This window comes from Chionomys nivalis, chromosome 3, assembly GCF_950005125.1.
Source record: "Chionomys nivalis chromosome 3, mChiNiv1.1, whole genome shotgun sequence".
NCBI classification, from domain to species: domain Eukaryota; kingdom Metazoa; phylum Chordata; class Mammalia; order Rodentia; family Cricetidae; genus Chionomys; species Chionomys nivalis.
This window is the reverse complement of record NC_080088.1, coordinates 1,909,238-1,923,318: the sequence shown is the minus strand read 5'-3', so window position 1 is coordinate 1,923,318 and position 14,081 is coordinate 1,909,238. Positions and strand designations below refer to the sequence as shown.

The following is a 14,081-nucleotide window of genomic DNA, read 5'->3' as shown; positions in this document are numbered from 1 at the left end:
GGACCTCAAGAACTATATTGAATAGGTATGGAGAGAGTGGACAACCTTGTCTTGCTCCTGATATCAGTGGAATCGCTGGGAGTTTCTCTCCATTTAGTTTGATGTTGTCTGTTGGCTTGCTGTATATTCCAATTTTTTGTATCTGTTGAAGTTTGCTTTTTTTTATTGAAAAAAAAAACATTTTCTGCCACCTCCTAGCCTCCCATTTCCCTCCCCCTCTTCTCTCCCTCCCCCCACTCCTCTCCTGCTCCCTCTCCAGTCCGAAGAGCAGTCAGGGTTCCCTGCCCTGTGGAGAGTCTGCTTTGTGACCAAGGATGTGGTCAATTTTTGAGAAGGTTCCATAAGATGCTAAGAAGAAGGTATATTCTTTTGTGTTTGGGTAAAATGTTCTTTAGGTGTATATTAAGTCCATTTGCATCATGACATCTGTTAGTTCTCTTATTTCTCTGTTAAGTTTCTTTCTGGTTGACCTGCTCATTGTGGAGAGTGAGGTGTTAAAGTCTCCCCCATTAGTGTATGGTTTGATATGTGATTTAATCTTTAGTAGTGTTTTTTTTTAACATATATGGGTGCTCTTAATATTCTTTCTTTATTCTGTATGTTTAGTGTTTTGATTTTATGTGGCAAGGATACATTTTTTCTTGTACAGTCTGTAAGTTTCTGTAAGTTCTGTAAGCTTCTTGTGCCCTCATAGGCATTTCTTTCTTAGGTTGGGGAAGTTTTCTTCTATGATTTGTTGAATATATTTTCTGTGCCTTTGAGCTGAAGTTCTTCTCCTTCTATCCCTATTAGTCTTAGGTTTGGTCTTTTCATGGTGTCCCAGATTTCCTGGATGTTTGTATTAAAAATATGATGGATTTAACATTTTCTTTGACTGATGAATATATTTCCTCAATTGTATCTTCAACTCCTGAGTTTCTCTCTTCCATCTCTTGTAATCTGTTAGTTATGCTTGCATCTGTAGTTCCTGTTCATTTACCTAGAGTTTCCATTTCCAGGATTCCTTTGGTTTGTGCTTTCTTTATTGACTCTATTTCAATTTTTAAGTCTTGAACTGTTTGAACTGTTTGCTTCACCTGTTTGATTGTTTTTTCTTGGCTTTCTTTGAGATATTTATTGATTTTTTCCCACGTTTTTGTTTGTCTTTTTCTCCATTTTTTAAGGGAATTTTTCATTTCCTCTTTAAGGGTCACTATCATATTTATAAAGTTATACTTAAGGTGTTACTACAAAATGAAGGTGTTTCACCTGAACACAGGGAATGGCAGTCATCTCAATGAAGCACTCCTTTTGAACAGACCAATCCTTGGCTGAGTACAGGAGCATCACTGTCATGGAAGGTCCACCCATTTGAATGCTATTTTCATTCCTAAACACCATCTCATACACATCCAACATAATATTTAGCTAAGTGTCTGAGAGTACCCCATGGCCAGTCAAGCTGACATAAATTAGCCAGCACATTGCAGGAGGTGTGTGGGCTACTCTGCCTGGCCCTCACCCAATGGGCAAAGAGCTGGATTCCAGGTAGGAACTTGGAGCTGATGACCCCATTTGGGTCTGGGCATTGCCAAAGATTTCACTGTGCCCTGCCATTCCATGACTGGTGGGGAGCTGTGAAGGATGTCTGCCCCATCTCATTCTTGGAAACACTTTTCCTCAGTATGTGGTTTCTGTAGCTTATATAATTTTGGTGGAGGTCTTTTTTTTCTTTTTTAGGAAGAGCATAGTATGTGGCCTGAGGCTTGCCTTCCTGTCACATCATGGAATGGTCTTTCTCTGAGAAGGACTGGCTTAGTCTTGCCTGGCAATACTGGGATGGGATTCACTGGAGGAACCATTGCTCTTCTCTGGCTTCAAGCTGTGGGTGACCTATGAGTTCATTCCTTGTACATCACCCTTAGTCACTACCTGCTTTCTCCTCTCTGCTACACTCATCAGAATGGATATTTTCAGTTCCATAGCTTAAAGACTAAATGACCTAAGGTTTAGACAGAGGTTTCTGTCCCACCAGCAGCTCCCAAATAAACACTCCAAGGCTTATATTAATTAGAAATGCTTGACCAATAACTCAGGCTTATTACTAATTAACTCTAACATTTAAATTAACCCATATTTCTTATCTATTTTATTCCACATGGGTTGGTACCTTTTCTGAGTACAGCACACCCATCTTGCTTCTCTCTGCATCTTCTGACAATTCCTCACTCTGCCCTTCTTCCTCCCAGCATCCTCTTAGTCTGGCTGTCCTGCCTATACCTCTTGTTTAGCTATCAGCTGATAAGCTTTTTATTAACAATGAGAGCAGTACATGTTTACAGTGTACAAAGATTGTTCCCCAGCCCCAAGCTTAGTCACTCATGTATGCCACACTGCCCACATTTGGTTGATTCCACATACAGTGACCAATTGTTCCTGCCTATCAGAAGCTTGGGGCTGCAATCTGAGGATACACAGTGACATCGTGTCCTTCAAGAAAAGTGCTGTCCTAATCTGTTTCCTGATGGTCCAGTGTCTCCCCAAGTCCATTAAGAGGAAGGTTCCCTTTCAACTCAAGGCACATATACCTACCGACTGTGTACATGAGAATACTGAAGGTGTCACTTTGGACAGTTTCTTGGTAATTCTATTATAGATAGGAAAAATGTCGCTACCCTTATGGGAACAGAAAATACAGGGAGTGTTGGCATTGGGTATGGCATCTACTTTGGCCATGGGCTGATATTCGCTGTTTACATAGAGGGTGATGCAGTGGAGAAGGGGAGTGTTAATTCCTGGGAAGTTTAACCTCTGTGAAGTATCCAGAGAAAAGTTACCTTTACCTCTGTGATGTGTCCAGAGTAAAGGGACCTTGGAGGTAAAGGTACTTTGTCTCCAAAGCCTGATGATATGAGTCCTGAAATCACATGGTGAGAGGAGAAAATTGGACTTCCAGCAAGTTTTTGTCTGACCTCCACACTTGCATTGTAGTGTAAACACATACAAAACATACACATACACACACTAATGATTTTTTAAAATGAAGTTTTATTTACTTTTAAAATTTTATGTGCTTATGTCTCTGTGTGGGTTTTCACATAGAAAATAGTTGCCTGCTGAGGCCAGAAGAAGGTGGTAGGTTCCCTAGAACTGCAGTTGTAGGTAGTTGTGAACTGCTTGACATGGGTGTTAGGACCTGAATTCAGGTTCTCTGAGAATACTGCTCTGAGCCATTCCTATTCAAACCACCACAGTTCACTCTCTGACTCCACAGACTTGTAGCTATACTATACTGCAAAAATGGATTTAGTCCAACTTCAGAAACCCCATTGTCTTTCAAGTGTCAACTCAGTTTAAAAGTCTAAAGTCTCCGTTTGAGACTAAGGCAGTCTCTTTACTGTAACTATCTGTAAAACATAATCAAAAAACATATATACATTCAACACACAATGGCAAGGAATATACATCATCATTCCAAGTGGAGGAAAAGGAGCATAGTGAAGAAATATTGGATAAAAGCAAAATGGAAACTAAACACGGCTCCACACCCAGTGTCACTGGGCTCAGCTGGCCCTTCCCTTCCAGCTTTGCCCCCACACCACACATCCCTCTCCTGCTCCACTCCTCTGTGCAGCTCTCCTTGGCAAACATCCATGGCTCTGGCAAGTCTGACACCTTACAGTCTCCATGCAACCCAGGCTTCAGTTTCAGTTTCATGCAATGAACTCCCAGGGCTTCTAGCTCTTGCAGGGTCTTTCTTATCATAAACTACTGCCTGGCCTCCTCAGCTCTCCTTAACCACAGAGGAAGATGCCACAACCCCTTATCCCAGAACCTTGTGGGTGACAGTTTCAAGTCTGGATGCCTCCTTGAATCCTGTTTGCAGGATCTGTCCTTTGTTGTTGCTCTTTAGGAACAGAAAATTCCTTAGGTCTCCCTCTTACAAGACGGAAGATTAGATGAGTGGGGTCTTGCCTTGAGGACACCCTCGATTTATTCTAGTTTGGATCAGGCTTTTCTTTAATCTCCTTATCTCTTTCAGCACAAGCCTGGGTTTCAACATTAAATCCATCTGGTGCTCTTTTTCTCTTCAAACATTTTATATTAATTTCTGTTCCGCATGCTCTTTTTTATCGTATATTTGTATAAGGGTATCACGAGTAACCACGTGAGAAAGTCAGTATTAGCCTGTCTTGAAATTGCTCTTCCAGAGCAACTGTCTTAGTGTTTCTATTGCTGTGAAGAGACAGCATGACCTCCAACAAGGCCACACCTACTCCAAGAAAGTCACACATCCTAATAGTGTCACTCCTTATGCACTTATGGTGGTCAATTGCATTCAAACTACCACAGAACTTAATCCCTTACTCTTCAGTTTGGCATCATGCGGATTCTTGATACAAGGACAGAAAGAAGCCCCATTCTTTGTCAAAATATCACAAGAATGGTCTCTATCCCCGTTACTAATATTGCTCCCCTCTGAGACCTCTTGAGGTGGACTCCCATGGTCTACTGCACTACTGCCACACTCCTACTAGGATGGCCCATTAAGCTCAGCACTCAGTGTTCAACCATTTTTCTCATCCAGAGCCCCACTGTCTTCTACATTCCTCCAAAACACAACAAGGTCAGTCCTGTCAAGCTCTATCCCACTCCCTGGTGCCAACTTCTGTGTTAATTACTTTTCCCTTGCTGTGGTGAAACACCATGAGCAAAGGATCTTGTAAAAGCATACAGTTGGTCTTATAGTGTCAGAGGGTTAGTGTCCATGATGACAGCAAAGACATGAATGGTGGGAACAGCTTAGAACTCATACCTTGATTCACAGCCATGAGGAAGAAAGAGAGCACAGTGGTAATGGTATGGATTTTGAAAACCTCAAAGCCCACACCCAGTGACACACCTCCTCCACCAAAGCCACACCCACAATCCTTCCCAAAGGTTTCCACCCACTGATGACAAAGTCGTCAATCATATAGGCCCAAAGAGGCCATTCTTCCACAAACCACCACAGGACCTATCTTCATCTGTGAGACCTCAGAAGATTCTCATATATTTGTTGTTGTAGACATGTGAGTCATATGGTTGGCACTGTGCCTCAGTTGTACCTATGTTAGAAGTCACAAAACTGAGTCCAGGAATGCAGCTCACACACTTGCTCGAGGTCACACAGGGAGAGGGCAAAGCGTGAAGGAAAGTGAAAACAACGTGACTCTATCATTTTTTCTCCTAGTTATTCCTGAGAGACACGAGCTTCATTTTTGGTAGACAAACTGAGTCCAGAAGATTGTCTCAGGAGGTAGGGTGGAACGTTGGCCACAGTCAGCACTGCTCCTCACAAGGAATTCATTTCATCGTGGCTTCTACCCTGTGACTTAGCCCTCTGGAGGGAGCTGATTTCTTGCTCAACAAAAGTGAGTGTTTTTCTTTCTCAGTGTTACAACACTAACACAGGTGATCTCAAACTTACCACATTCCAGGTTTCTAGAGTTTCAAGGTAATTGTGCAAATCAGAAAACCAGAGCTCCTTTTGTGTTCATTACTTTTCTTATTGCTATGGCCAAATACCTAAAGAGAAATGACTTATGTGGGTATTAACTTTGAATCCTGACTCTAGGTGATTCTCCTTTGCTTCAGGAACACATACACACCACTGGGAGCAGTTTGTTGCTGTGGTATCAGGGTATGAGATTATTATTCATAACTTGTGGATCAGGAGGCAGAGGACATGAAGTGGACAGTGCCATAAACTCAGCACTCATCCCCCAGGAGTCACTTCTTGTAGTTCGACCCCCATCTCATAAAGGGTTCTACAACCTTTTCCAACAGCAGCATCAGCAGCTGATCAAGAGTTCAAACACATGAGCCTGCCAGGAACTCAATGTGTTAAGAGTTGATTTTTGAGCATGCTTAATTAGAGCAGAGAAGACTGTGGCTAGTGCTGCTTTTTACCCAGAATGCACTGCTTTCAGACCTCTGCCTGCACCCAGAATGCATTGCTTCCAGAACTCTGCCTGCACCCAGAATGCACTGCTTCCAGACCTGTGCTTGCACCTAGAATGCACTGCTTCCAGACCTCTGCTTGCACCCTGAATGCACAGCTGTCAGACCTACAGACTGTCTAGATGCATTGTGACACTCTTGGTCATGGAGTCACCGGAGATCAGAACTGAGGATCTGTTGGGAGATCTGGTCCCATCTACTGAAGGACAAGGAGTCTGAATATCCCATCAGTGAAGGGCTGGCAGTTCCCAGAGCTGGGACCAGCATCTAGAATCCCAAGCTATCAGTGTGGCATTGGGGGACAGCATGGCAGGATCTCCTGTGTGCTTCATGGAAGAGGAATGGTTTCCATTTCTATGTGCTGAAAGAGTCCAGATCTTTCTTTTTTCTTTTTTTCTTCTTTATACTTTATGTATGGGTGCTCTGCATGTATGCCTGCATGTCAGAGAAGGGCATCAGGTCTCATTGTAGATGGCTGTGAGTCTCCATGTTGTTTCTGGGAATTGAAATTGGGACCTCTGGAAGAGCAGCCATTGCTCTCAACCTGTGAACCATCTCTCCAGCCCCTCCAGAGTTTTCTAAACTGTGGATCTCTTCATCTATCTCACCTACCTGGCACATCAACTCATATTTTTTAAAAGTTCATTTTTAAATTGTGTATATGTGGGGTTTGGTATAATGCTATATGCATATATAATGTGTACTGTTTACACAGATTCACAGTTCCATTTCCTTAAACATCTATTTTTCCTTTTTTTGGTACTTTTTGGGCAAAATTTAAAAGTTTTTAGTTTACGTATAAGGGAATTTCGTCTGCATGTTTATCTGTGCAACACATGTGTGCAGTGCCCACAGAGGCCAGAAGAGGGCATCAGATCCACTGGAACAGAAGATACAGGTGGTTGCTGGCAGGAAGTGCTCCTAACCACTGAGTAGTCTCTCTAGCCTTGTGCTGGGAACTATCAAATACTTCTCTGTTAGTAGCTCATAAAGTATAAATTCGGGCCCTACTACGAGGTTTAGAACACCGGAACAGAGCCCTCGATCTCCTTGTGTTTGGGTATCTGTTCCTCCACCCTCTCTCGGGAGACCTGGCAGTTTGTCTTTGTTCTTTCAGATGGCCTTTATGAAGATGAGGCTGGTTTATGCTTTCATTCTGATGATGGGCGTTCTTTGCTTGTACTTCAGCATGGAGCCTTTCAAGGAACTGCCATTTGTTCTCAAGAAAGGTCACGGGAAGTTCCTCCAGCTTCCAGATATAGACTGCAAGCAGAAGCCACCTTTCCTTGTGCTGCTGGTGACTTCGTCCCACAAGCAGCTGGCAGCTCGCATGGCCATCCGCAAGACATGGGGTAGAGAAACAGAGGTGCGGGGACAGCGTGTGAAGACCCTCTTCCTCCTGGGGGCCTCAGACAGCACCGATGAGATGAATGCCACAGCTCAGGAGGGCAAGCAGCACCGTGACATCATACAGAAGGATTTCAAGGATGTCTATTTCAACTTGACCCTGAAGACGATGATGGGCATGGAATGGGTTCACCACTTTTGTCCTCAGGCAGCTTTTGTGATGAAGACAGACTCAGACATGTTTGTGAATGTTGGCTATCTGACTGAACTGCTGCTGAAGAAAAACAAAACCTCCAGGTTCTTCACAGGCTACATAAAGTCAAATGATCTTCCCATCAGGCAGAAGTTCAACAAGTGGTTTGTGAGTAAATTTGAATATCCCTGGGAAAAATACCCACCATTTTGCTCTGGGACAGGTTATGTCTTTTCTAGTGACGTGGCCAGCAAAGTATACAATGTCTCTGATAGTGTTCCATTCCTCAAGCTGGAGGATGTGTTTGTCGGGCTCTGCCTGGCCAAGCTGAAGATCCGGCCTGAGGAACTCCACACCAAACAGACCTTTTTCCCAGGTGGCTTACGCTTCTCTGTGTGCCGCTTTCAGAAAATTGTGACCTGCCACTTCATGACACCTCAGGACTTACTCACTTACTGGCAGGCGCTGGAGAACTCTCAGGAACAGGAATGCTCTGCTGTCTGAGGGGAGCCTGTGGCACAAACTTCCAATAACCTTTGGTGATACTTAGGGAACATCTGGGATGGCCTTGATGGGAACTGTCAGGGGTAGAGAGAGAAGGAGGATGAAGGCAAGAGTACTGTTCTCAATTCCCTGCATACACTAGAGTGAATGTTCATATACACAGGTCAAGACTTGTTCCCACTTAGCACCCAGAGCAATAACAGATCTCTACTTTCAGGCTTTTGCACTATGCTCTCAAGGTTTGAGACATGCCCTCATCTGCTCATTTCAGGGCTCAGTATACATATGAAGCCGTGGATGTGATCATTCCCATTTTATAGGTCAGGAGCCAGTAGCCATGGCCACTTACGTATCCAAAGACTCCCAGTCTGCAGACAGAACAGGAATGAGAATCAAGTGCTATCATAATTCAGTTGGTGGCACCCAACTGAGTGTCTCATTCTTTGGGAGAGGCCAGTGGTGAAAGAAGCTTAATGTGGGAGTGTCTTAAAGCTAACTGGCATCATTCAGGACCTTTCAGGGTCCCCTGTCCCTCATTTCCCCATCCTGCTTTGGAAATGCTGAGTCTGGAATGAATCAGCTTTCTCAGGACTTTCCCCTCACTTGAATGATGTAGCTAAGCACGGAGTATGTTAGCCACTTGGTACCCAATGCATCTTCAACATGAGACATGCATGTCTGCAGACACTAGCTCACTTCCATGCTAGAAGGAAACTGGGTTATATGACCATATAAAACAGGCTGAGAAACCATAGCTGAGTCTTTCTGTATAGGCCAAATACACTGCTGAAATCCTAGCAAGGGTGACATCTCCTCTGAGCCTTTTGGGACACTTTGTCTCTGTTGCGGATGTCTTGATGGATTGATGGTGGTGACCAGCTGCAGCACTAAAACCCTTCAGATCTCAAACTCAAGGGCAGCCAGGCACAGGCATGGCCTGTATTCGTGTCCAGGAACTTTGCTGGAACCTGGACTGGTCCAAGCTCCTGGGATGCATAGCATGGATGTAGGCCCAGTCGAAGGGCTCTCCCTGCATCTGTGAATTTTCCCCACCCTTCACACTGGGTTTACCACATGGTCAGAGATCTGCTGAGTGTTTTGGTTTGGAATTTAACCTTGATGGTTTTCAAAACTGGGTAAAAACAGGGGCTCATGGTCCTTCAGTCACTGTCACCAGACACGTAATCTTGGTCTGTATTGTGGGAATTATTGTTTCCCCCTGCTTTTTATTTTACTAGATTTTACTGTGTGCTTGGAGCTAAGGCTTCATGTGACTGTGTGATTTTAAACATTGCAATATGCTCTCATCTGAACTCAGGAAATCTTACTTAAGTCAGAATACTTTAGGGCCTCATTTCCACACATGTTCCTGTCTCTCCCATACCTCATAAGGGGGGGGGATTCTTCTGTCTGTGACATTCTTCAAAATCCTACAGCACCATGTTCTGGACTCTTAGTTCAGAATTTGTGAAAATCTGAGCCAGGGAAAGAGAAGTTCCTGGCATACACCATCAAAACCAAACCAGGTCTTCTCTTGACAGAGGGAAGCAAAGGCTTGTAACAATATGGTGGCTTTGCCATCTAGAGGATGGAAGAGCTGGCATCAGGACCTGGCAGCAGCCTCTCTGGGTTAGACCTTCCCTTTATTCATTCCTTCTTTAGCCATGTTTGCTCATTGCATTCACACACATCATGAGCAGGTCAAGGTGAGGGTCTCCAGACAGCGACATGAGTGAGCTCAGTGCTGAGAAGCTGGTCGGGCACAGGTTCTCTTGATCTATGCACAGTGCACAGGAGCATAAGCAGGTGTGGTCACCTGTGCCAAGACTTGCTCTTGCATTGAAGATGCAGGCATTATTTGCAAGTAGCTGCATTTCACTCTTACGACCAAACTGGTTGTCAGCAGAGGCAACCAAGGTGACTCAGTGACTCACTCAGGGCCTGAGATGCGGTGGAGGCCCAGCCCTCAGCCTTCTCCTTTGGCACAGCATTAACATACCTTCCTACATGCTTACTTCTCTCAGAAGCCTGGGGCTGGTGCTACCCAAGGAGTGTCCAGCATCTCCCTTTGCCCGCACACTGCCACCTCTGTCCTGGGTGTTGGCTAGAGTGTGGCTTTACTTCTTCATGGTTCTCTCTGACTCTCTGATTCTGACTTGGCCCTGGGGCCCTCCATGGAATTCTCACAACCCTCCCATTTAGACTAGCTTCATCATGAGGTCATGTGCATTTCACACATGCACACACAGCAGATACAGGGGTCTACATGCAGGCAGCAGGTTAGTTTTATTACTTGAAATGTGGCATAGCAAGTGCCTCCGATCTTCTCTTTAGAGTGGGAGGTTGCCGTGATCTCTCTCTTGCACAATCAGCTGCAAGCTTGTCACAAGGTCAGGTGTGCTCTGGTGGGGACATGAGCTGAAGGAGTGGCTCACAGTTGCAAACCCAGAGGGTTCTTGACCTCCAGCCTCCAGGCAGAAGTGAAACACACACACCACCCTTCTGAAGAAACATAGCTTTTACCATCATAGCTGCACCAGTGTTTACAATAGAGTGTCCATCACTGGCCTCAGAATGCTGTTTTGAAAGAACAAAGCCAGGCTTCAGACATCGTCTGGTTTCCCCACTGAGTCTGCAGCCTCATGGCAGACTGAATAATTCACAAGCTGAATTTAATATGGTAGCTGCTGGACATCACTTAAAAAATAGATGAGATGTTGCTTAGATCTTCTCCATCCCTCCTTTTGGAAGCATTTGCTTTCTCATACCACATTTTTAAAATTGAGAACTAATTTCCTGTATTAATCACATTAGGACTGGCATCTGAGCCTTCTCTAGGCTGGGACTCTCCTGGTAGACGGGATGCTTACTCCTCTCTGGCTGGGACTTTGGCTTGGTATATACAGTGTGTGTGGGGGGAGAGTCTTGTAATTATCCACAGGTCCTGAGAGGACTTCCTAAAGGAGGTGTCTGATGCCAGTCAAGCTGCTGCATTCTGTGAGGGTGCTAGCCTGGGAGTCCCTTCTGGCCTGGGTAAGATGGATCGGTGGGTTAAGGTTTGCTGCCAAATTACTCTAGCAAATGCAATTCAGTCCTTGAGACAATTGAGTTTCACAAGCCCATGGTGGGCCTGCACACATGTGCATGCACACACATAATAAATGAAATACAAACAAAAATAATCTTTGCAAAGGCTCCTGTAAACACTGACCTCCCAGGCTCTTTGCTTATTTTTATTTCTCTGTGGCTCTCCAGGATGTAAACTGTGTGTACACTGGCACAGGTGAATTAGAAGTAAACTCTCATTCACACCTTGTGTTTTGTATGGTGCTTTCATTTGGCTGAGAATTTGTTGGGAAAATTCGTTGCCTCAGGTGTCTCCTGCCTTTTAGCCTAACTCTCAGGAAAAGACAGATCCTCACAGATGGCCTTAGATTGTTCCTGGAGGTGAAGATTGAAAGTGCCCCAGCAGCATTCTCTAATAACCAGGCATAGTCATTTTAAATATAAGCAGAAATGTGGCCAAATGTCTTTTTTTTTTTTTTGGTGCATATTATTTTGGGGTTTTGGTGCTGGGGATGGAGCCTGTGACTGCATACAAGCTCTCCCCAGCCCCTGGTGAGTGTTTTGCATCATGCATTCTACTACCTCCATGCAGGGGTCATGGGGATCAGCTCCTGATGCCTGCAGTTCAAATGCTGTGTTGGGAGGTTATGACTGTTAACTTGACACAACCTACAATCACGCTACTAAGGGTTTTAATTAGAAATATTTCTTTAGTATCCATTCATGTAGGAAGACTCAGCCCACTGTGGGTGACACTGTTCCCTAGGCATAGTGTCCTAAGCAGTACGAGAGGAGGAAGCCAGCGGAGGGCAAGCAAGGATCCATGTGTTTTCCTGTCTCTGTTGGATGTGCCCCTCTGCTTTAAGTTGCTGCCTTGACTTCCCTGCTATAACAGACCACACCTGGAGTTGTGAGCCAATGAAACGCCTCTTCTCAGAGCTGCTTTTAGTCAGGGTGTGTATCACAGTAACAGAAATGAAGCTAAAACAGATGCTCAGGGTGTTACCCACACGTGGCCGCAGACCCTACTCACCCTACCATGCCCCTGGATGTCATCACCAGTGCTACCTCTCTGTCCCGAACAGAGGTGAGTCTAGAGAGGTGTGAAACCCTTCTTACATTCTGCTTCAGGAAATATCACAGGTGGGGAGCGGACTCATTTCACCTGGCCATGTAAGACAAGAAATACCCTCCATGACTGGAAGCCACTCATCTGAAACTGAGGAGAAAGATTTGTGGTCAAATCTGATTTTCTAAAGGATAAAAAAATTAAATGTTTGTGTCATTGAATACTGTTTGAAATTGTCATTTGCCTGTACATTGAGGAGGTTCTACAGGCTGACACTATGTGTTTGGGGGCAGATGTATTTATTTATGATTTGTTATAATGATATTTATCTTGAATAAAAGTTAAATTATAAGCAACATAATGCATGTGGGTGATTCTACCTTACAGTTCCTCTGAAGTTATCCATATCTGTATGGTCTAAATTTGACTATCTTGTTTTTTCCATTGATGTTTGTGTCTGGATATTTTTTAAAAAAATACGGCTTTAATTTTGTATGCTTAGAAAAGTATTGCTGAAGAGTCTTGCTTATGTTTGAAATATAAGAGGACTTCTTGTTTCACTCATATTTTGGAGCAAAGCCACAGAACTCTACAGTTTGGAAGGCTTTGATGGGCAGTGAGCCTTGGGTGAGCAGTGTGGCGTTCTTGGTAACTATTAATCCAGACAGTAGGCAATCATTCTTTGGAATTATTTTCTCTCTGGAGTACTTTTCTTTTGTTTAAGCCTAAGGAATTAACCTTATGAGTGCACTGGCTGTGCCTTCAGCATCTTTGATCATTATTTGTTTTTAGGTGCAGCTGGGATCCTTGATCTCTCATGTATCATTTAAATGGAAATAAAGTGGATGAACCAGAAGTGTCTCCTTTTGACTCTAGCATAACTGTCACAAATCTCATGTGCAGCCCTGGAAATCTCTGCACCCGTGCTCCTCATTACTCATCTCCTCTGCAGCCTCAGAAACCAAAGTAAAGTTGGAAAAGGGCAGGGAAGGCCACAGAGCTCTGTATACAAATGCAGGGTTTCTTGAAGATGGGCAGCTTCCAATGGCTCTACTCATTCTCATCACCACCAGCAACCTTGCCTTTCCATGACAATGTGGAGACCGTCTGTGGTCCCCTTGAAGGCTGGTCCTGTCCCACCTGTATGCCTGCCTTGTTGCCTCTCCAGCTAGGCTCACACTGTTATCTCCCATCTGCAGCTCTGGTACCCCCTCCCTTCTAGAACATTCCCTCAGCACACAACATGCTCGCCCTTTCTACACAGACTGTCTGCCAGACCGCCCCCTCTCCAGTTCTGCCTGTTTTCTCTTTTTCTTAGTGCAAAAACCCTTCCAAAAAACAGCTTTCCCCATGTTATCTTTCTCCAGCTTGCTCCCCTCATCTCAGAATATCCTGACCATCCTGGTGGAGGGACAGCATCCTTCCTCTGGCGAATACTCCTACCACATGGGAGGGCAGAACCCAACCTGTTTCTTCTTCACCTCCCAAGGCATCTCATCCCTGCATTCCTCTGCTTTATGACAGACACAGTGGTCTCCACTGAAGTATTAAGAAATCAAAGGAGGTGCTAGGGGCATGGCTCGGTGAACACAGTGCTTGCTACATGAACAAGAAGACCTGATTTTGGATTCTAAGAACCCACGTAAACCTGGAAATGGAAGCATGTTATCCCAGCCTCCCTACTGTGAGATGTGAGGTGGAGACTCCCTGAAAACTTGCAGGACAGGGGGCCTGGTGTACAAACTGGCAAATCCCTCAAACAAGGAGGAAAGCAAGAATTGATACCAGAGGTTGCCTTGCCTCTACAGGTATACTGTGATGTAGTGTGTGCTAGAATTCACACGTGGAAACACACACACCTACACACACACACACACATCATGATATAAATGATTTCCTTTCCATTGGAAGTCAATCTGG

General features: G+C 44.5%; 2 protein-coding genes across 5 annotated transcripts in view; both read left to right on the top strand.

Moving 5' to 3' along the window:
- LOC130871838 (beta-1,3-galactosyltransferase 5) overlaps positions 1 to 13,006 on the top strand; it is a 42,064-nt gene extending 29,058 nt beyond the window's left edge. For 2 of the 4 annotated variants that reach the window (XM_057765478.1, XM_057765476.1), the window contains 2 exons: positions 5,213 to 5,393; positions 7,100 to 13,006. In XM_057765478.1, coding sequence (XP_057621461.1) covers positions 7,100 to 8,026 — 927 coding nt within the window. In that variant the 5' untranslated portion in view covers positions 5,213 to 5,393 and the 3' untranslated portion in view covers positions 8,027 to 13,006. The remainder of the gene's footprint in view (positions 1 to 5,212; positions 5,394 to 7,099) is intronic. The other 2 variants (XM_057765479.1, XM_057765480.1) reach the window with 2 other exon arrangements.
- Igsf5 (immunoglobulin superfamily member 5) overlaps positions 1 to 14,081 on the top strand; it is a 135,772-nt gene that overhangs the window by 28,995 nt on the left and 92,696 nt on the right. The window lies entirely within an intron of this gene.